At 45.1% G+C, this 22612-nt stretch overlaps 1 protein-coding gene across 4 annotated transcripts in view; it reads right to left on the reverse strand.

Moving 5' to 3' along the window:
* Window positions 1–14965, reverse strand: part of bcar3 (BCAR3 adaptor protein, NSP family member) — a 44068-nt gene extending 29103 nt beyond the window's left edge. For 2 of the 4 annotated variants that reach the window (XM_061240788.1, XM_061240787.1), the window contains exons 1-2: window positions 14950–14965; window positions 3460–3793 (exon numbers count right to left, since the gene is read on the reverse strand). In XM_061240788.1, the coding sequence (XP_061096772.1) occupies window positions 3460–3785 (326 nt within the window). In that variant the 5' untranslated portion in view covers window positions 3786–3793; window positions 14950–14965. Of the gene's footprint in view, window positions 1–3459; window positions 3794–8645; window positions 8909–14949 lie in introns of those variants that run through there. The other 2 variants (XM_061240789.1, XM_061240790.1) reach the window with 2 other exon arrangements.
* Between the last annotated feature and the right edge of the window lie 7647 nt (window positions 14966–22612).

Consider the following 22612-nt stretch of genomic DNA (forward strand, 5'->3'; position numbering starts at 1 on the left):
ATCAGCATTGAATGCGCAGGCTCTGAGCTACAAAAACCATCCATGGAGCACACATCAAAACGCAGCCCTGAAAAGAGATATGGCTGTACACCTGCGCACAGCTAACATTTATCACCGGCCACAGACATGCCTTTGCTCTGCCAAAAGTGAACGGCCCCCGAGAAAAAGCTGCGGGCCACACCCACATCACTCAAAGGTAACGCGTAGCCCTGCAACACAATGGCGCTGCAGGAGAAGGACATGAGAGAGTGTTCCTCTGAAGCATTCAGCAGGGACCATTAAAACCTCACCTTTACAATTTCTCTCCCGTGTCCTTTTCTAGAGTTACCTCACCCCGAACTCGATAGGGCAACGCTGCCACCACGGTATCCCCAGAAGTACCGGCTGAGCCCCGGGGTCCAGCACTTCAGAGCCACCCTCCTCCTCTCTCTCTCTCTCTCTCTCTCTCTCTCTCTGTCTCTCTCTTTTCTCTCTCCCTCTCTCTCTGTCTCTCTTTATCTCTCTCCCCCCCTCCCTCTATCTCTCCCTCCCTGCCTCTCTCTGCACTGAGACAGAAGACAGAACCCCCCCCCCTGCTGTTACATGGCAGCACCTCTCCTGCGTGAGTTGCAACAGGAGGTTGTTATGGAAACCAGAGTTTTGTCTGAGGTCACTGCTAGATCTAAAGTGCATCCTGGGAGTTTTTTTTCTGTTGTTTTTGTCATTTTGCACAACCCCACCCAGCGGTGTGGAAATGAAAAATAGGCTCATATTAGCTAACCTTAAAATGTCAAATGCTGTATTGCAATCAGTCGAGCAACCCACAACCCCCCCCCCCTCCCCCCCACATTCATCCCTGTCCTCTCTTGTAGGTCAGCATGCCCTGATAGAAGCTGTTCTACTACTGTGAACCATGTTCTAATGCCCTGCTGTGACTACCTCTGATGCTTCTCTACACATACATATACATATCTGAGGCTCTGGGCAACCTGTAATGCAGCCTGATGGTTTATCACGGCTGTCAGAGTGTGTGGTATAGTGTCAATTCCGTAGTGGTAATGAAGAGCAGGGTGATTCACAGGAATGGGTTCCTGACTATTCTTGTGGGCTTGATTGTCACTAGAGATTCGTTTTTTGATCGATGTTAATGAATCACATCAGTGACACAACACACAAACATATACACACAGGCACACAGACAGACAGACAGACAGACACACACACACACACACACCCTGAATGCAGGTCTATCCAAGTCATGACAGCAGCCAGCTTCCAAGCAGCCAAATCTGTTCATATGGTTAGAAGATGGGGAAGCTCAGAAATCAATGATAAATGCAATACATGGGCTGCATAGCAACCATGTAAAACAATTCAAAACAATTAAAACGACCTCTGTCCTGTTTGCTTGTTTATGAGAAAACCCATCTGGATATCTAGACTGCTGTTTCTAGATTTAAAAAAGATTGAATTATGATGAATGGTAGTAAATCTTGTTGCTACGCTGGTAAACGGGCCGGATACACACCCTTACTAACCCATACACAATCCATTCTCCCCATTCGTCAATTAAGTTCAGATTTCTATGATTTTTCATTTTGTGTCAACAGCAGAAAGGCATTAAACAAGTAAGTGTGGGGATTAAAGCAAGCTGAACTCATAACAGCAGAAGGGGTGTGGTGACTCCACGGCTGGCTGTAATTAACGGATCCTTTTTTTAACCCAGTAACATTTGACAAGTTCATTCTTCTCCTTTTTCTTTTGCATTTGAATCATTATATTCATATATAATATTTATTGTTATATTTGCTTAATTTTTTATGTTATTTGCACCCAGTGACCAGTGCAGAGTTGATACTTTACGGTAAAAAGTCTACTTATTAATGGGCTGGTTAAACAGACACAGATTAAGCCTCGTCCTGAACTAAACTGGAGAATTGAATTAAGTCTATGACTAGGCTTAATCTCTGTCTGTGAATCTGGCCCAATATCTACATCTTCATTTCAATTTCTTCAATGTAATTTGATAGTATCTCAAGCGTCATGGTACATGTCGTGGTCGAGACACAAAGCAGAACACAGCTATAATGCATTCAGCAGCTGCTGACTCACTCCTAGCCCACCTTCACGGCGATAACCCTCAAAGATGCTTTATGTTAGGCAGGTAGGTGGTGCGTGTTCCCAGAATTCCAGGTGCAGCACCTGGGCCAATGGGCCGGTGCCGTGCAGATGTGGGCTCTCTGAGCCCGTCAGGATGGCGGGGTCCAGTGTCAGAGGCCACAGATAACATCTGCTGGCTTCGGGGAAAGGGACGCTGACTCAGAGCATGCTGGGACACAGCACAGCCCAGTAGCAGTTTTGGGCCTGTGATAACTTGTGTGGCGATTAGATCGCAGCTGACCTGCTTGCCCCACCCGGCAGTAAAGCCACAGGTCTGTTTACTGGAAGCGCTGCAGGCTAACGTCAGGCAGAGCTCAACGCTGAAACACAAGCTCACGGTGGCGGGGAAAACAAACGGCATTCACACGGTTAAGCCCTTCACTAACTCTCTAATTCTCTACGGTACAATATCAACCGATTCATCTCCTGCTGCTGGGCCCAGGAGAAGCAGGGAGGGGCTCAGAACTCCAGTACGTTGTCTGTGTTTGTTGTCTGAGTCAGAGAGCGACAGCAGAGGGGGCTGTTCATTAATAGTGAAAGTCTAAGGGGCCGCTAAAATGGGGCCATTTTCACCATTTGACCCCTGGCTCTTGTAGCTGAGTCTTTAGGTGTTATACAGAGTAAAAGCACATGAGAAGGATAGTTCACAGTAGGGAAAATGAGAGGGCAGTGTACAGTACAAGTATGTGGTTTGTGGCAGCAAGTTAATCTGTATTATGAGCTATGAAGTGCAACAGTAGAGTATAATGCTGTGTATGCTTTGAATTAATAAGGGAGTGTGTGGATTTAGTAAGTGGGATGTGATATAGTGTGTGTGTGAGGGGGAGGGGGTTAATATAGTGAGTACAGTGAGATGAGGTGTGTAGAGCATTATGTGGTATGTGGAATGCAATTTGGTACATGGGGTATGAACAGCTCTGATGGTTGTGGTGTGATGCATAGTTTGTAGAGTGACCTGCTGCGGAGAGTGGAATTTAGTGTTTGGTTTGCGAGTATATTGTGGTGTGTGTGTGTGCGTGTAGTTTGTACGGTGACCTGCTGCAGTGAGTCGAATGCAATGTTGGGTATGTGAGTTTATTGTAGTGTGTGTGTGTGTGTAGTTTGTAGGGTTACCTGCTATGGTGAGTGGAATGTAGTGCTGGGTTTGTGAGTATATTGTGGTGTGTGTGTGTGTATTGTGGAGTGTGTAGTTGTTGTGAATACCTGTGAGGACTGAATGTGATGAACTTTGTTGCATGTGATGCAGTACTTGGGCTGTAACATACATGGGGGCTGACGCACTGTGTACAGTGTAATGCATGTTTGGGGTAGCAGGCCTACCTGTAAGAGGACTGGCTCTGTGTCTCAGAGTGGAAAGGGTGGGGCTCCTCCATGATGTTGTGGATGAGGGGTGAGGAGGGCAGGCGGGCCCTGCCGGGGTGGGGCAGGGAGCCGGTGTGGCTGTTCATGCCCCACGAGTGCACGCTAGCGCCCCCTTTTTTCTTGCGGGGGAGGGTGCCGTGGATGGAGAAGCTCTGGTACCCGCTGGGGGGCAGCTGGGCCACAGCCGGCCGAGAGCTCAGCAGGTCCATGGAGGAGGCCAGGGAGCACTGCCGTCCCATGTGCATGTTCCTGGGCAGGCTGGCGAACTTCCCCTCCGCCATCATCTTCAGCTCTGCGGGGCAAACAAGGACGGGCAGCGGATCAGCCGTTACGCAAGGCATTAAATGCGAAAAGGTCTTGTTACCTAATAGGTGTCTGTTCCCTCACTGTTGTGAAAATAGTGCATGGAGACACAATGACAGCTCATTAGCAGCAGGGGCTGTCGCCAGGGGCTGTCTGGAGGAGCTCCGCTCATACCCTGGCTGTCAGCCCGCGGCTAATGTACAGAGCGGTGCTGCTGGAGCTATACTGTGCGTGAAACCTATGGAGGAGGGCGAAGAAGAGCTTTGCTATCTGTCATGGCCGCCAGTCTGCTGATACCCCCCCACTGCTGGAACCATAGAGGTGCTGCAGTGCCAGAACACGGCTGCAGGCTCCCAGCCGTCTCACTGGCAGGCTCATGGGACCTCAAAACCTCCCTGAAAACTTTTTCACCTCAGTGTTCCTAATCCGGATTCTAAAATCACTGGCAGCATCATTTGGCAGCGCCAGAATATGGAAACTTCAGCAGAAATCCATTTCGGCTCAACCTTCAGCTCTGCGGGGCTTTGTCTTTGTATCGTGTCAAGAAACGGAAAGGAAGGTTCATTAGTCACGTGTGAACCCTCTCTTTTTGTCAGGCTCTCTTCTTTGTGTGCCCGCCTCACCTTTCCCTGGCTTTAAGTCCTGACATATAATTAATAACCTTCTTTACATTCAGGAATCTTAATCTGCCTGAAATTCAAACCTCTGTCTCACCTGCGGAAACAATAGACACGCCGTTCTGATCGCGATTCGTGCGAGATTACATCCTCATTAGAGGTTAACCAAGCATAGTCCCGTCGTAATTAAAATGCAATCCTTCAGTGCTCAAAGAGAAAGAACACGGCGAGCTGAAAGAACAACATTTGGCACTTTTTACCCGTTTCTCTCTTTCCCCCGGTCTTTGTACCGCACGTCCTCAATGAAAGCCCCCTCCTCGTTTGAGATGAAAAGCGAGCGCTATACGGTCGCGGTAAAACAAAGGGGCGAACATCGCGGGGGCTGCGGCCTTCGTCAAGTCGATCTGTAGGCGGAGCGCCGCGGTTAGAGCGTGAATGCGGCGGTGGATCAAGTCCGCTGACCCAGACGGCAGCTGAGTGTTGGAGCTTGCTGACCCCATTAACCAGCCCCGTTAAAGCCTATTCTCTGCCCGCGGCCTCCTCAGCTGCCCCGGCCCTCTCTCACACACTCGCAGCGCAGGGGAGCTGGTGCTCTTCTCTCCTCCTTTGTCTTCTACCCGCCGTGTGAAATTCAATCTCCCAGCCTCACTTTTGTTTGACTGTTAAACCGGAGAGCGGTAAAATTACCCTTAACAGGGCAAGGGAAACGGAGGCCATGTTTGATGTCCCCTCCCAATGGTTAAACCGCCTTGGCCAAAATTGCGCAACTAGACATGAAGCCCACAGGGACCACAGCGGAGTGCAGAAGTGCACGGTGTATTTCCCCCGGAGTGAGGTGACCCACAAGCCCCGGCTGGGCAGACTGTGTGGCGCAGTGGGGCTGGGGTTTCCCCGTTCTGGCTGCTGATGAGCTCTGTCTGAACCTGTCTCCACCAGCTCCTCGGTGGAAAACCCACACTCACCGCGACAATCACAGCTACCAAGGGGCCATTGTGGCTCAGAATAGAACTGCTGCGTCTGTCGGCCCTGCTGACCATCAGTCACTGACCTACAGCCACAGTCACAGCCACCAGGCAGCCATTGCGGCTCAGAATAGCATGACCGGGTCTGACTGCCCTGCCGACCATCGGTCACTGACCTGGGCTTGGTCTCCTGTGCTGCGGTGTGAGCCACCTTTCAGCACACAGCACTACAGCCCATGAAAGAAATCTATTTAGCAAGAGCAAAGGGTACTCTCAGTGTACAGTTACAATCGTTGAAAAAGGCTTTGAAATTGCTTCTGGGGTGCCCATTTACTGAGTAAAGCCCATGATCCTGGGTGGATTGAGCAAGATCTTATGGGGATTTTCAGAGTACAGTGAGATGATAAGAGCTTTTCTACCAGCCAACTCAATATACCACCTGTTTAGTTTCCAAAGGTGGAAAACAAAGTACATTATACTGTCAACTTCTGACAAAAGAGTATTTCAGGTAGGCAAAATGAAAATGTAGAGCAACCTGTTCATTACACATTCAATGCAATTATGGTAATCTTTTCATTTCCTGCTTCAACAAAATGAGATGCAGGTTCAACTGTCTTCAAAGATTTATGTAGACGTGCTGTTGGTGTCTGACAGACGAAAAGGGATTAGTCACAATCCCTACCCTACTTAGTCATCGCTGTGGAGAAAACACAAAAGAAAATGTGTAAAAACATGCCAAGCTACTCCTTGCTGGTGTGCCTCATTCTCGTTTTACTGGCTTCCTGGGAGATAAAGTACCGTAATGGAGCTCTTCGTAATGTGCAAAGAGCCCCATGGCTGCCACTGGAGGAGTCCACTGTTTATGACATAAGAAAACATGGCTGTGACTGTGGTGAGGGACATCTGTTAGCAGTTAAGGAATGCTGTTGAGTAATTAGCCTCCTGCGGTATGGGCAAGAGCATGCTGGCTATGCGAGGGTTAATGTCAGCATAACATTCATAATAGCAGGTCTCAGCTGTGCTGCTCTGTCCAGCTCAATCCTAAACTCTCTCTTTCTCTCTGTCTCTCTGTCTCTCTCTCTCTGTCTCTCTCTCTCTCTCTCTCTCTCTCTCTCTCTCTCTCTCTGTCTTTCCTCACTGTACCAGCTGCCTGCTGTGGACATCATTCCCCACACAGTCACACACAAACACACAGGGTGTAAGTTATTATCATGCAGTGCCATATGTACAGTACACAGTTTATGTACTGTATATAGAAGGCATATTATCATGCATGTAACATTTATTTGCTCATTCAGCTAGGGAATATCAGTCTAGTTCTTCACTAACTTGAAACATGTTTTAATGTTGACAGATTCTGTTATTGTTGCATTTCAAAATACTTAAATACCTTCTAGAAAAAGGCTAAAACATTTGTTGACTACAACAACACATACAATGACCATCTTATGTCCAGAACAACAGTCAAACAGTTGGAAGTGATGGACCTGTTGTGAATGCTTAGAAATAAGTATGCTCAGAAACTTGCAAAGAGGGCATCATCCTCTAGAAAGGTCTCATGCAAAATGCAATATAAGAGGTCTCAAAAATGTAATGTAATAAGAGCTTTACTTCATAAAAAAACATGAGGACTGTGTAGGAAACATCCAGTGCATTTTAAAATAGCAAAGCGTGTTATCACAGTACTGCTTCATAGCCATCCCCCACGCAGCTCTGTGGGAATCTGGTGTATAATGGAGTCCCCGTTTAATTAATTCAAACCTGCACAGCACAGACAAAGGCCTCACAAGACTGAGGGTTCCAAGTGCACTTTGCAAAAAAAAAGCATTGCGTCAGCCAGCTTAGCCGAGCTGCCCAATCCTAGCTAATAATGGGGTGAGGAGTCTTAGTGAATTACACTGATTATGAATGCTCAACAGAATCCTGCAAGGGGCTATTGCAGGTATGACGTGCAACAGCGAGATACCTTGCTTCACTAGTTCACAGGGTGCATCTGGATGCAAGGCACAGGTCACCCCTTCTCAAGTTTAAGGTTCAGGCAATCGTGAGAAAAGGACTAAACGGGGGCAAAGATTTATGTTGCTGTCGCACTGCCCTGCTTATCAACGGAGATAGGAAGTTCAAAAATAAACGCTGACCTGTGAAGCCGACAAGTTCAATCAACGGGTGCGTGGAAGGAGGCCGGAATATCCTGAATTCTGTCGACTCATACTTCAAACGCAGAGCACTTAAAAAGGACTCATGCAATTACACTTACAAACTTACAAACCTAATGAGTAGAAGGAAACCAAACAGCAGAAATAAACAGCTGGAAAAATTGACCAGAGGAAACAGAAGCTGCCTTTCCTCCTGCTGCACTCTACAGAAAGTTGTGTCTGGCGTACACACACACACTCACACACAGTGTATAGCGATGGGGGAGTCTCTCCCGGCTCACTCCAAACCCATGAAAAGAACAATAACCCCAACTGTCACATGACCCTTCTCTGGGCCTGTCCTTTGTTTGGACTCAGGAACAATATGAGAGCGGTTCTCTGCCTCCTCATTGCACTGGAGAGCACCCAGCTGAGCTCCTTTCAGCCACTGGGGCTGGCTGGGCTGTGTGTGACATATTAATCACAAAGTTATTAAAGCCCACAGCAGTGTCTGCCACTCTACTCCTCACGAACGCTCCTCACAAACATGATGACCTATTGTCACCCACACCCACCCTCCCCTCAGCCTGAGCATACACGCACTCTAGCTTTCCCTTTGACATTGTGAAGCCTTTTCAGGCAAAAACATTTTTATAGTTTCACATTCTCTCGTTGACCCCCCCCCCCCACTCCTTCTAAATGTCATTGTCCTTTATCACTAGAGTCCATTGAGAACATTCATTAAGCACTGCCAAACTGACCTGCTTTGTGCTGGTTTGCAGAGGATGGGTAAAGTTACCCTTGCAGCTAATATGACCTTGTGAATAAGAACAAGCTACAACAACAAACTTTCAAAAACAGAAATACATACAGAATGCACTACTAACAGCCATATTATCCTGAGCAGCGACATCTCTACAGGCCACACACAGACCCATGTTTGTATGTACAAAACTGAAATTAGTCAGAAACAATTAAATTAAACAGACAAGCCTTCCGTCCAGAACGTAATACCAAATCCCTCTCCGTGTTGTGATTTGTCGATTGCCCTTACCAGCAGCAACATGTCTATCTCAGACATTCCAACCCTTTCTAATAACACAAGCTCTTGCGCAAGACCTGCTTACCTATTTTCCAAATCCACGCGTCTCTAAAGTAGAGTCCAACTTTTTATCCGTCTTGACTTCACTGACCAGCACTCAGAGTTACAGCCGAACCCCACACATACTGGACAGGCAACAACAGGAGCAGCGTGTGATACCTCCTTCAGGACGCCGTCTTTCTGTCCCACAGTTCACCTCCTGCAGTGAACAGTGCCGGTGTTCCTCCCGTCAGAAGTCAGGGCTCTCTCTCCACTCTCTCTCTCCCTGTCTCATACACACACACACACACACACACATACCCCAGCGCTGCTTCACTGCCCAGCAGGGAGTGATTTACAACTTCCCAGACACACCCTCTCTAGTGGGCAGGACCTGGGGAGTCAGCTTTGGGCCGGCCCCTGCCCTGAGCAGTCAGCGCAACCTGTTGCCTGACAAACACCCGGGGCAGAGTAGCCTTCTCTTTCGCCCCTGGAAAGAGCCTTCTCTGTACTCCACAGTCCAAGACTTCTGGAGACTATTAAAGTGAAAATGTCAAAAACAATACGACTGTTTAGCTCTAATCTACAAAAAACTATTCTGCTGTCAAAAGGAATTCTCCTTTATTTTTCCCCCAATTATATGGACATCAATTAGGTTTGGTGTTTATATTCTTCCAATTGTCCATTGGTGTTCATGCCGGTGACTTCATTTCAGAGAAACTAATAGGTATATAGTAAAACACATACTTTATATACATTAATTTTTTATTTGAGACTGCAGTTAAAAAGTCAAAGGATTCATTTGCCAGGGACATACTTGACCCCCCCGACACATACACACACCACAATGGTAAATAGCAACAGAGCTATCTTAACAGATATGTTTCCACATTGCTGCTTTGACTTTCCCCTGCCCTTCAGTGTCTGAAGATCAAAATAAACAGTACTGTGTGCATTCTATGGCTGACCAACGAGCTTAGTGGCCCTGGGTTGGGAGGATAGGTGATATTTGTTTAGTGTTTGATTGTTCAGCAGTACGGTTACACAATTTGTCACAGGAAACCTTGACTCGGGGAGGGCCACCAATCGAGGGCCTTCACCTTTTCAGCATATGGGATTATTAAATTCAGTGGATAAGCGCGCAGGCTTCGTAGAGACACCTGGACTCTTACAACAAGCGGTCTTCAGTTACAGTACACCTGTCATTGCTCTACCCCGCTATGAAATATGTCTTATAACTCAAGTCTGGCGATGAAACCTGAAGCAACTTCAAAACCGCTCAGTGTTCAAGTTATAAAACACACTCAGTCTTCTGAGTCTGCTCAGTTGAGTGTGTATTTTTTAGCATTACAAAATTCACATCCAATGGGATTTCTATGGTAGTGGCAGCAGCACTGGACATACATATGCCTGTTCGTGTTGGTAAAGCTTCAGAGGCAAACTGTGCCCTGTAGCCTTGTCTCCCATTGCCTGTCACTCAGTAACACTGCCCTGCTCCTCTTTCATCCCCCATGGGCCCCCGAGCACCTGTGGTCCGGCCCAGCTAAGACCCCCACCACCGGAAAACCCCACCCTGCCTCCCCCGGGCCCCCCACCTCTCGGCCCTGCATCAGGGGACTGCAGGTTCAACAGGTGACATGTTCTGCACTCCATGGTGGTTGTATTTCCACCAAACCGAGTCACCATTGCAAAATAACCAGTGTGTATCACAAACAATATTCACAAGAGCTGGCAATTGAAAAAAATCTGAGTACTGTCTTGGAAGCAGAGGGCTCATTGTTTATTACATAAAAATAACTTTATTCTGGGCAAATGAAGGTGTTTTCAGGAAGTTGTTGAGGAAGGGTCCCGCCCACAAACTGACTCAGGATTCAGATCTGTAATCATCTGCTCATTACTCACAACGCCTGCAGATGCCATGACAATCATCTGCATGAGTCAAAAGTGCCAATTATGCCTCAAGCCCCAAAAGACTTCTTTAGGGAAGTAGCTGAGGACCTACAGTATATCATCAATACAGCGTTATAGCATTCTTGTCTCAGCGAAGAACGTGCTGTGTGTTTTTCCTCATAGACACAGTAGCAAAAGCTGAAATGAATGCTAAAAAATTAGAGTTAATTTGTCATGTTTCAAATCTTTCCATTTCACAACTTTTAGCTGTTAAAAAACCAATGAGTCCACGGTATTCAGTTTCAAACTGAGTCATGTCAGAATTGTAACTGCTGCAGTGGGGCTGAATACACATGTATTTAATTTAAGCTTTTTTTAAAAATCTGGAATTCCCATGAAATCATGAAACATGCTATATTTTGACTTCAACACATGTGCATAGTCATTGTCAGGTATGTTTATTTCTACAGATTGTAAATAGATAAGTCATATTAGATTTGGAGGCCCCTAGAGCTTCTATTACACTTAAATTAAATCTGGTCTAAAATCTCTCTGAAAGTACACTTCAGCAAAGTATTATTTGCACCAACTTTACATGTAACGGTTGATTGATAAGACCAATATCCATAGCTTACTTCAACAGGGCTATAGTCCGGATTACCTGCACATATCTACACTGAGCGGCACTTTTTTTTGTAAAATTAGTATTTTTGCCTGAAAGAGGACTGTTGACATGTAAACGTACTTGACCACTCCTACCCTTGATGTGGAGCTGGCTATCCTTGAGTCATGGCCTCAGCTGAACGCAATGCGGAATTTTCTCACCATGGTAACTGATGGAACATGGAACAGGCACAAATAACAGCTCATCTGCATGCTCTTGCATTACCAAACATCATCTGCCCTCTCACGTTACAACACGCTGTCATGAAGGGGAAGGCCTACACAGATTTAAAGGGGAAGATTTAAGGAAGATTGTAGTTGTCTTGTCATGGTAGTTTTAGACTTGGTCTATCTAACTTTTGTGCTGGACATATGTTCATGGCATTGCAACCAATCCTATATGAATTGTACTTTATCTGATGTGCTCGGTTGGTTGTTGTAAGAAGTGCACTGTTTTGTATGTCGCTTTGGATAAAAGTGTCTGCTAAATAAAATGTAATGTAAGGGGAAGGAGAGGAGTTCAGCAGAAATCAAGCAAAAGCCAGGCCTTTGTAAATGCTTGTCACCAAAGCTGCGCAGTATGTGTTCCAGAAGGCAGTAAAAATAATTGATGGCTGACAACGTGGCTTGTTGACTCACAAAAGGCAACACCGGTGGCCTTCACTTGGACATGGCAGTTAAGCATTGTTTGTAGAGATAGCAGGGGGCTCTACTATTGGCAGTTGTCACACAGTAAAAACTGGTTAATGAAGCCACATAGACCCCAGAGCAGAGGGTCTAAACTGTCTATCTCAAGCTATAATGAGCTGTGACCGAGCAATATGACAGAGCAATTTGCTCTATATTTATATTTCAGCAGAATAAAGGTTTTAACGAAGTTACACTGCTGGCCCTTTAACATAAAAACGTGGTGAAAAGCTTGTTTACATTATTTCAGAAGGACGTGACGAGGAACTTAAAGGGTGTGACACGCTGGCCCCTCTTCACTCATAGACATTTTCCAAACCTTCCCAAAGGCACATCCCACAATGAAAATAGAGCTCGGAAACTAATCCACTTTGATTTGACTCATGGACCGAGATAAGACATTTCTTGCAATTGTGACTATTTCTCAGAATTCAGACTTTTTCCCCTCTTGCCATTGTGACTTACAATAACAGCCTGATTACAGCCAATCAGGCAGCAGTCACCTATGCAGTAGGTTATTCAGGAAGATCAAAATGGACACATTTAGAGAGACCTTTTTTATCTTCTAAAGACTGCTAAATAACTTATTGTCTTATGACTTATTTGACAAGTGTGAGAAATATAATAACATCAGAATTCCAAGACACCATTGAAAAAGATAACATTGCAATTAAGCCAACATTTTTCTGTGTAACAAACTGGCTTCCATATTACAGTACACCGAAACATTAAATACAGTAGAATTAAAATGCTATCCATACAGGGCACAGATATGTCCTCAAATCTCATTGTCTTTCAAATGCCCTTAGCTAGGTCAAATGTACTGTTAGCATTTCAAAGGAGGTAATTTTCTACTGCAGATGATCAATCTGTCCTAATAGCAGTGCAGGCAACATGCCAGCCTCCCATTTAATAGTATGTTACCTGCTCTCAGGAAAACAGCAGCTTGGGAACTGCATTTAATACATAGGTAGAATACCAATCTAAATGTAGGAAGGGGAACTGACAGAAAAACAAAGAAAACATCAATATTAGCACCTCTTTCCGTAAAATGACAAATGCTTACTGTACACTAGATCCTATTCTGGGAAAGGTCATTTTTTCTCTCAACATTAGAAATACAACATTAAAATAAACATGGAAATATAATACCGTTATCTGGAAAATGCAGGTTCAGAAGAATTGTGGCATACTGTAATGTTTTGATGAATATCTTTAAACCAATTAAGAAGGTTTTTATTCAGATTTAATTTGGAATTGACAAGATACCATGAAGGAAACTTTGTATGAAAGAAGCCCTTTGGAATCTTCTGGTAACACTTCATTATTTTTGGACGGATTGGTATCCTCAGCTTTATCTGCACAGAAACCTCAAAATGTCCACTGTTTGCAGATATGGCTCTCTCATACCTCATTCCTCATGATTTATATTTATAATATTAATCATTTTCTGGTTTTAAGCATCCTGATGATGGAAATACGGAGGTCAATGAATATCAGAAGGCAACTTTAATAGAGATTGTTTCCCAAAATGGATAGTGGTTTCTCTATGGAAGATATCAAAGGTCTTCGTACTGGATACGTCCACATCTTTTTTATTTATCTCAAGAAGAAAATATGCGCCTGCTTTATGTTTGCTTGACAAGTGGATTTTGTTTACCCCATTGGCAAATCTTGAAATGATTCAAGCTGGAAATTTCTACATGTCTTACTTTGCAAAAACATAATCTAAATTTGATTTATTTTTTGCAGTCAATATATGTCTTTTTCTTTTCCTGAAGCCATTCTTGTCCCCAAACAAAGCAGTTTATTGCTTAGTTTACACACTAGCTTACACAGAATCACCCCATCATGCATGCAGAACAAGACATGGCCTGCCTGCAATCCATAGGGACACTTCATATGCGCTTCTTTAAGACTTAATTACACACAGGAGGCTATCGCCTGAGGGCGAGTCATGGCTGCTGCCTCTAGTGTTGGTAAAGTGTGCATAATCACCTGTTGGACACTGCTGTGGGCTCCGCCTGCCTGTGGCGTCCAGTGCATTTGATGGGGTAGAGTGTGGCACTGTAGTAATGCACGGTAGGCGGAAGCAAGTTCATGCAGGACACACTATCTGTGTTTACAGTCAACAGGGTGATGTTCTCATTCCTTTATTCTGCTCCCAGCCAACTGCAATGTCTTCCTCTGTTCCCATAATCCCTACGCGTTACCCTGCCTGCATTTCCCCTTGATGACTTACAGCTGATATCCTATTATGGAGACAATACATAATTGCTATTTTCAGACGAAGTCTTTTGACTGCGTTGGCCTTTAATTGCAGAAGCAAAGAGTGACTGAAAGCACTGAGCTTCAGCCAGCTAGTTAGGCTGATGGAAACAACATCGACCTCTGTCAACTGTGCAGTGCCTGAGGGGGCCAAGAGCAACTTTCACAATGTGCGCCCAGATGCGGAGAGCGGGTTGTTGTGCTGCAGAGGATGGAGGTTTTACTGCGTGACCCCCGGGCCGGTGGGGCTTAGAGCGGGGTGGGATAGCACCTCGGGCCTGATCTTGACCAGAGCCCTGTCACAGAGGCTTTCCCCTCGGCGTGATTAATAAGCCCCCTCTCTCTCAGACAGGACACGCGGTCAGGCGCGAGCGGCCCAACACAAACACAGCGTGGCGGGCTGGGGACTACACAAACAGGGCCTGGACCGGGCCTGTGAAAACAGCCTGGACGAGGCCGCAGATAAAGCCGGCCCTTGTTTGGTCAGCCATGAGTCCTCTGAACTGGAGAGTGAGTGAAGCTTCCCCTGGTACAGCACAAGACCCTTCCCTGGAGCAGGCCGCCAGGTCAAAGCACAAACCCTGTGACTTTCGTCCTGCTTCTTGTCAAGTGCCATTAGCTGTATCAACCGTGCTTCATGTCACGTGGAGTGCCACGTGACGCGCACCTTTGTGCCAGCCTCCCCTTGTGTTCCTCACTGTTGTGCTGGATTTAAAACAGCGACTCGCTGGTCCTTGTTTTCACTCTCCCAATACCTTACGAAGTAAATAAGAGTCAGCCCAACCAGGCCCTGGGCTGTTCAGAGATGTCACGGGCGGCTCCGTGGGATGCGATTCACTGACCTCTCCGTCTCTCGCGCTCCTGCAGGACCTGAATGCTGGACAGGATGTGGACACGGTGCATGCGGTTGTGGACTCCCAGCTCCTGCAGGTCCAGTTCGGTCAGGTGCAGCAGGTCCTGGGGAGGAACACAGGCGGGCGGTGGGGTGGAGGAGGGAGGTAGAGAGGGGGCGAGATTAAGTCTCTGCAGTCTGGTAGGCACCATCAACGCTTTCATCTCCCAGCCCTGAACACCGTGCTCCTCACCTCCCTGATCCCACCAGAGACAGGACAGGCTGTCTGTTATTACTGCGCAGTGCTGCTGCACTTCAAACTACTGCCTTGTTTTGCTTTAAAAACAATACGCTCTTGGCTTCTTGCAAATGCGGCTTATTTTTCACTATCTTCTTGGCTTGCACTGTTCCCTGAGTTAGAGCGCCAACATATTAAATAGCAGGTTGCGAGCTATTTTCTGCTGTTTAGCATTTACAAAGTAAACACAGAGCGAGCGGATTTATATCAACACAAAGACAAAGCAAGCAGTAGAAAGGCTTTACAAATTATGGGTTCACGTGTTTGACTGTAAGCACTTTGGGAAGAATTGCCCTAGTGGAGGAAAACAAATAGGGAGGTGCGGTAAAGAACAACTCCAAAAAATATCACACCAAAAAGAGACATGTTATTTTTTGCGTTGTTGTTATTGTAAAATGAGTCGTTGAGCTGGAAGAGATTGTTTTTAGGCGGGAAGAAAAAGCACCACGCCGCATTACCGCCTTTGTCTCTCTTATCTCTGTGGTCTTCCAGGGCAATCTCAGGCAGGATCTCTCTGATCACAGGGCATTCCTCCCCTTTGTCCTGGGCCTGTTTTGATAGTGCGGGTTAGATAGAGTGGCCCAGGGCGGCTGTGCTGCTTCATGGGCCTCCAGTGAGAATGCCACCCCCCAGGTGCCCTGTGCTGGTAAGGGCTCTTTGTCCATTCACTCTCTGCCACCACACATCCCTGGTGGCAGGCCCTCATGCCACGCTAACGGTTGGGGGTGAAACGAACCCTCAGCTGTAAAGCACTTTAAGGGGGCACTATGCCACATGTGGTAGATTAGCATTCACATAATTCAGCCACTTCAATAGGTTTCAACAGCAGGTACTGCAGGTAGCCATTGCGAGGACAGAGATGGTGATGGAGTGGGGAGATTCTGGTTTACAGAAAATGTGAAATTAGGGGAAGGGCTCTTTGCACTCACTAAGTTCATCCACAACCAGTATTTAATGTGTCCTGGGGTAAATATCAAATATAGTAAATATCACCCGTCACTGATCTCTTAGCCTTATGGGGATTGCTCTCAGCCACATCACTCTTATCGTAATGGCAAGCGCTGGAACAGAGCGCTGTCACAGTCAGTCTGGCATCTGACGTGTGTTATCTGATAGTACTGCATGTACTTCAGTAAGTCATATCTAGATTTTCCTCCTAATCCATACCCTCCAGTACCCTGGAGTACAGTCTGCTCTAAAAAGGGCCAGAGTTGGGTGCAGGTTTTTGTTTTAACCCAGTAAAACCATGCCTGATTCAACGAATTAGCCCCATACTCGACACTGGACGAGATGAGCCACCCCTGCTTTAGAGCATTTATCACTCTCCCTTCCTACATTAATGCTGAAATTCTCATCATTTTTCACAGGTAAAAAAAAATAAGGTGAAAATGTCATCATCATAAAAGTACTTGGCTGATACCCAAAAAGCATACATATTTAAATTCAGCAGCTGAACATCAATAAATGTTTAAATAGCTCTTTCCTCCCTCTCACTTACTGCTTTTGCAAAAGTTCTCTGGTAACAATTTACGATTGGCATAGCTATCACATTGGGTTTCCACAGAAAAGAGCTTCTAAAATGGCCGTTCTTCACATAGCACTGAGTGAGAAAGACACCTTCAGTGCCTCCAGCTTCATTTCCTCCTGAAATTCCAAATTGTTCGGTCAGATCTCCAACCATCGACATTAGACCACTGATGCCCATAACCACTCTGTTCCTGGACTACGGTCAGGAAGAGAAGTATTGGGGAGAGTATTCAGTGGCCATTATGAATTGGCCTTTGTCGAGGTCATCTCAAAAATACACAGCAATGACAGTAAATTGGCTGAGAGAACAACTGGGCCACTTTATGAAGCTCTTGAGACCACTGCACCTGGGGCTGAATGTGTGTGGGCAGCTTATTAATGAGAAACAGGTTCTTCATCCTCCTGTTTCTGCTATGCAGCTGACTGCACAACAGAAGTGTGAAGTACAGCAAAATATATATGTAAACCTGAAGTTGTATTTCAATTTTTTTTTTCAATTTCAATATGTTGTAAACAGGAGTAAAATAGTAGTCTTATTTGCTATCTTATTCTACACTGTCATTTTGAATGCTCTTTTGAATGCTTTGGCTTCTGTCAAAAGGACCAAGGGTTCCAAGCACCAAAGGAAATCCAGGATATTATTGTCTTGCAGAAGCTGTATATTAAGTTAATTATTAGATCCTTTTGGATTTCTATGGAATCTACAAAATGACACCACCTAGGGAGTCTGCTATTTATAGCATCCGCAAACAGCAAGATATGCAGATGTTTTCAAACATCACCTCTTGTGATCACTAAGGATACATACTGTATATGTCAGCAGAATTACATTAAAATTAAGACATTAATGACATTATATTAAATTGATCCAGATGCCTAAAAATTGTCTACACATAACTACACATAGCATCCACAACTGTGATCCTGGGTTTTCCAACAGTATTCCTGCCCAGCGTAAGGCTATATTAGTGGGTGCTCTTTTTTTACAACTGTTTGTCTGAGGTGAATACCAACATTGTAGCACAACTTTTACTACCTTAAAACCACAGCTTTACAACTATGATGCAAATAGGCCCAGACTGGCAGCTGCAATTACGACCTAGAACACAACAACCTTTCAACAACCTAAAAACTTTAGTTTCAGTGTTTGGACCTGAAAGTTGTGTTCTGTTCTGTGTTGTTCAGATTTTATTTTAAGAAAGGCGTGACACATTTTTCAAGCCTTTGGGATGTGTCACCACAGTAAATATGACATTATAAGTTCAACTCATCAGACTTCTGACATCGGAGTTTGCCACTATGTTAATAATAACAACAACCACAACAATAATAATAATAATAATAATAATAATAATAATAATAATAAACATCATCATCATCATCATCATCATCATCATCATCATTTAAATTAAAAATGCTCTTCCAGAATTGCTTTACCTCAATCACCTTTATATTAAAAAAAAATACCATAAAGATGCCAGAATCAGATAAATACTTAAAGTCAAACAAGCCATGAGCAGTACATACATGCCTGCAATGACTTGATGTGTTTGAGCAAATCGTTGTGGTCTGTAGTTTGTGGTTTTTGTACTTGCTGTCATGGGCTGGTATACTATCTGATCCAGTCTCACAAAAACACTAAAGTGAGAAAAACCTCTTCAAGGAAGCTGATGTGTGCTAGACCACAGACTAAATATTCCTCCCAACTCTGCAAAAACAAGCAGCATGAGTCAAAGGGAAGAACAAGTGGAAGCAAAGTACAGGCCTTAGGCAGCTGTTCCATAAGAGGCGATAATGCTGTGCTGGGAACTGAGAACTTTTATTCCTCACCGCCCTGCTAGAGCCCATTCTACCAGGGGCTCAGGGGCTCAGTTCTCCATGTGACCTGGAGGCTTAGCCAAGGCCATAGGGCTGGGGGCGATGTGAGACAATATATCACACAGATTTAAAAAATCTGTATTTTATACAAACAAAAACATGTTTATACAAAATGTCACCCTTTAGTCTTATGTCACCGAAAGGGAGACGGTCCACTTTAAGCTCACAGAGGAACTCTGTTCATGGTTTGCTTTGGCCAAGCTGAGACTCTCACCCTTTTGTCTCCCCCTCAGCTCTATAGTGCAGCCAAGAGAGAGCTAAATAGGTGTGATAAATCCTCCACCCGGGGCCTGAATAATGCAGAGAGGAGCGTCAGGGTGAGTGGCTGCCCTCAGCGAGCAGAGCCAAGAGCGAGGTCCAGGCAGAAATGTACGCTCCTGGGAGAAATGACTCAACAGCAGAGTCGCCTCTGCTACTGTTTGCAGCCACAATACGTCCTCCCACCACTGTTAGATTAAACTCTGATCCAGCTCTGACACCGGTGGCTCCCCTAATGCAAGATGGTTCAAATGTGCATTTGATCAGAATGGAAAGAGAAAAGTTGCACTTTTTGTGTGGAAAAACAAACAGAAAAGATTTCAGATCCACGGGCAAGATGCATATATTCCAGTGATCGATTCTGCAGGGTTTTCCACACGGAAAAATGTCCTGCTGGATGTTTTTTTTCGGTTTTTCCTCTGAATCATCCGTTGAAAATGTCAGGATTTCAGACCACAATCCTTGGAGTAATTTCATCACTGCAAAACGCATTTCTTTGAATTTACCAATTAAGAAAAGCTTAAGCTAACTAAATATTCACCAATGGGTCCAATAAAAATGAGTTTTTTTAGTTTAGTATTAATGTGTTTCTAATGAGTTTATGTAAAAATCCTTGCGAGGTCAATTTGAACATTCACTTTTTCCACATTCATCATGAATGTAACTGCTGTATATTCAGACACCTGCGTGGCTGACCTGTGCTGCCTGTGAAGTTAATCAAACGCTCTTACCTCCACTCCGTCATACTCATCATCGAACAGCACAGAGTACTCAGGGAGGCCCAGCTGTGTCAGCCATTTTGGGATGGCCAGGTGCTTCATGGTGTGAACGGCACTCCTCCTCCTGGAACCAGAGCCCTACGGACAGATGTGAAGGCTGCAGCTTGCAGGTGAAATCTGTAGAAAGATCATCACACAAAAAACACATCTCAAAAACCTGGAGGCAGTAACAGAAGTGTGGGGCGGTAAGGCCAATCCTGATGGATTCATTTGTCCCACAGATCCCACTTGCAGGCAGTCTTGAGAGACTCAAAGCCTTTTTTAATAATTCATAGCTGATTTACACCTGAGTCAGAAAATATATCCTCAGGAGTAGTTCATGACTCTCACTGTGACCTCTGTGGATTTGTGAAAACCAAGGCTTCAAGGTTTCACTCAGGCTATCGGCTCATTTATCACATGGGTACAGTTTTTACTCACACTCCTGCCCCTTACACATCATCAAGCTGTCAAGTGATAGTTTTCCTTTAGAGGTGATATAAAATATGCTGCTGCCATGTGCAGTCTACCTAAGGGGCACGTCAATGCTGTGACGATTGCACATTTGTCTTTACTGAAATATAAGAAAGGGATATAGAGCTGGAATATTTCAGATGCCAAATCCCAAATGTACCACCGATGACACCCAGCCATCTGACATGGACCCTTATGGGTTCACACATACAGTAGGTCTTAATTTGGCTCCATCAGGTAGAAACCACTGCTTGTCATCAGCTGTCAGACAGAAGTGCTTTGTAAAGAGTTCTTTCCTCAGCAGTAGTGTCAGGATCGCTGTGCAAGAGTGCAATGGCTGCCCTCTAGACCTGAACCAAGGCTTTTGGATTATTTTCAGAGGGAATGTATTTGTAGTTACTACTTCAGACCATATTTCAAGTGTTTAGACTTTAATACTTTTATCACTAATATTTTAAGATATTTAAGACAGTAGTTTAGCATCTACATTTTCACCTCTTGCTCACTGCGTTGACGTGTTGGTGATGTGACTGCAGTCACTCGCTACATTTAAGTGTGAAAGTCAATTAGCAATTCTTGAATTAACATGCCAAAATATTCAATAATCTTTGCAAAAAATGCTCGTTGACTAAATCAACAGGTCAGGAAAATGTGACTGATCTAAATACACATTGCTGTAAGCCAAAGAAAAATATCACCTTACACAAAACCACAGCTGTTTTCACATGTGAATAATTCATTAAGTTAATGCTGAATTTATCACATGGGGCTTTGTCAAATCACTCACCACTCTTCTCAACAATTACCCATCCTGGTGGGTGTCAAGAACCAAAGAACTGAAACGTCTTGATTTAAGCCATTTTACTATTTGGTGGAGTATTATCCAGTCAATTCTATCACCAGCACAAGATTAGAACCATTGTTGTGGCCCCTGGCAAAACAATGGCCCCTGTGTGGAGGTTGTCAATCTGTGTGCAGGTACATCACCCAATTAGGCAAAAACCAGTCATCAAGTGCACTCATCTAGTCTCCCAGCTTTTGGTCTGTTTGCAGTGCTACAAGTAATAAAACCATAGTGCTGCCCCTCAGAACAATGCCTGGCCTAAATCAATTAGAGCATTTCTCATTTTCTTAATGCAAACATCTGCCAACGTGCTTCCAGAGACAAGCACAGCCCCTCGCTGCAATAACGGCTAATACATTCCCAAACAATGGCCCGTAAAAGCGGCGCTGTAGGCGCTCAAACGGGGGCTGTAAACCCTGTGGGGAACGCTGTGGCAGTAAAGTCTGCACTGCACGGCTGCTCCAGCTGCGTTAGCGCTGTGTAAAAACGCTCCCGCCGGGGGTGCGGGAGCGCCCTCTCTCTTTCTCTCTCTCTCTCTCTCTCCTAAAGGTGGGATCTTCCTCCTTTTGTCTGTTCCCCCTGCTCCAGCTGGCTCTCCGGAAGCACTGCGGTGCGTAGGCTACTCTCATTACCGCCACCGATCGTGATCATTACTGTTATGGGGTTCACACTTTTAAACGCTTTGTACTGATTTCACTTCAAATGGAGATGGAATCACCCGACTTCACCTCGGCAGTTCATTGGAGTAGTTGTACTTGTGTTAATCACAGACACCACCGCAGAACCCAAAATGCCATTATGAGAATCCAGTCCAATGAGTGTTATCTTACCCGTGCTCTGTTCACAAGGACTGAGCCCCAGTGGGACTGTCTGAACAGAAATGGGCTCCTCCATTTTAACGAGCCTCTCAGCCAACATTCCTGCACTGTGTAGTGAATCCAAAAATAAGCATTAACCCAATTCCACTGACAGCCGCTGAATGCATGGACCCTACACACCTGCATAACCAGGACCTCACTCCTGCCCCAATTTCACTAAGTATAGACTCCAGTGATGTCATGTGGGCTCCCACAATGAACCAATCGTGGCTGAGAATGAATTGCACTCTCTCTGTCAATCATCCATTACCGCTGTTTCCCAAATGACTCTATCCACGGCTCAGATGGTAGAGAACTACAGCAGGGACGGCCTGCTTGAGTTCATTATCATTGACCATGTGGAGTTCATTATCATTGGCCATGTGGAGTTCATTATCATTGACCATGTGGAGTTCATTATCATTGACCATGTGGAGTTCATTATCATTGACCATGTGGAGTGCATTATCATTGACCATGTGGAGTTCATTATCATTGATCATGTGGCGTTCATTATCATTGACCATGTGGAGTTCATTATCATTGACCATGTGGAGTTCATCATCATTGACCATGTGGAGTTCATCATCATTGACCACGTGGAGTTCATTATCATTGACCATGTGGCTCTAGCCTCAACCCTGAACTACTATAATTTTCCACAAGATCACATTTTATTATGTGGTGGGTTCTGACATGCAAACACGGCTCCGCAATATGTCCTCTAGCACTGGTCACCTGTTTATGTTGCCGTGTCTGGACATAGAGGGCTGTGGAGG

The sequence above is a fragment of the Conger conger genome, chromosome 4 (genome assembly GCF_963514075.1).
Source record: "Conger conger chromosome 4, fConCon1.1, whole genome shotgun sequence".
NCBI lineage: Eukaryota > Metazoa > Chordata > Actinopteri > Anguilliformes > Congridae > Conger > Conger conger.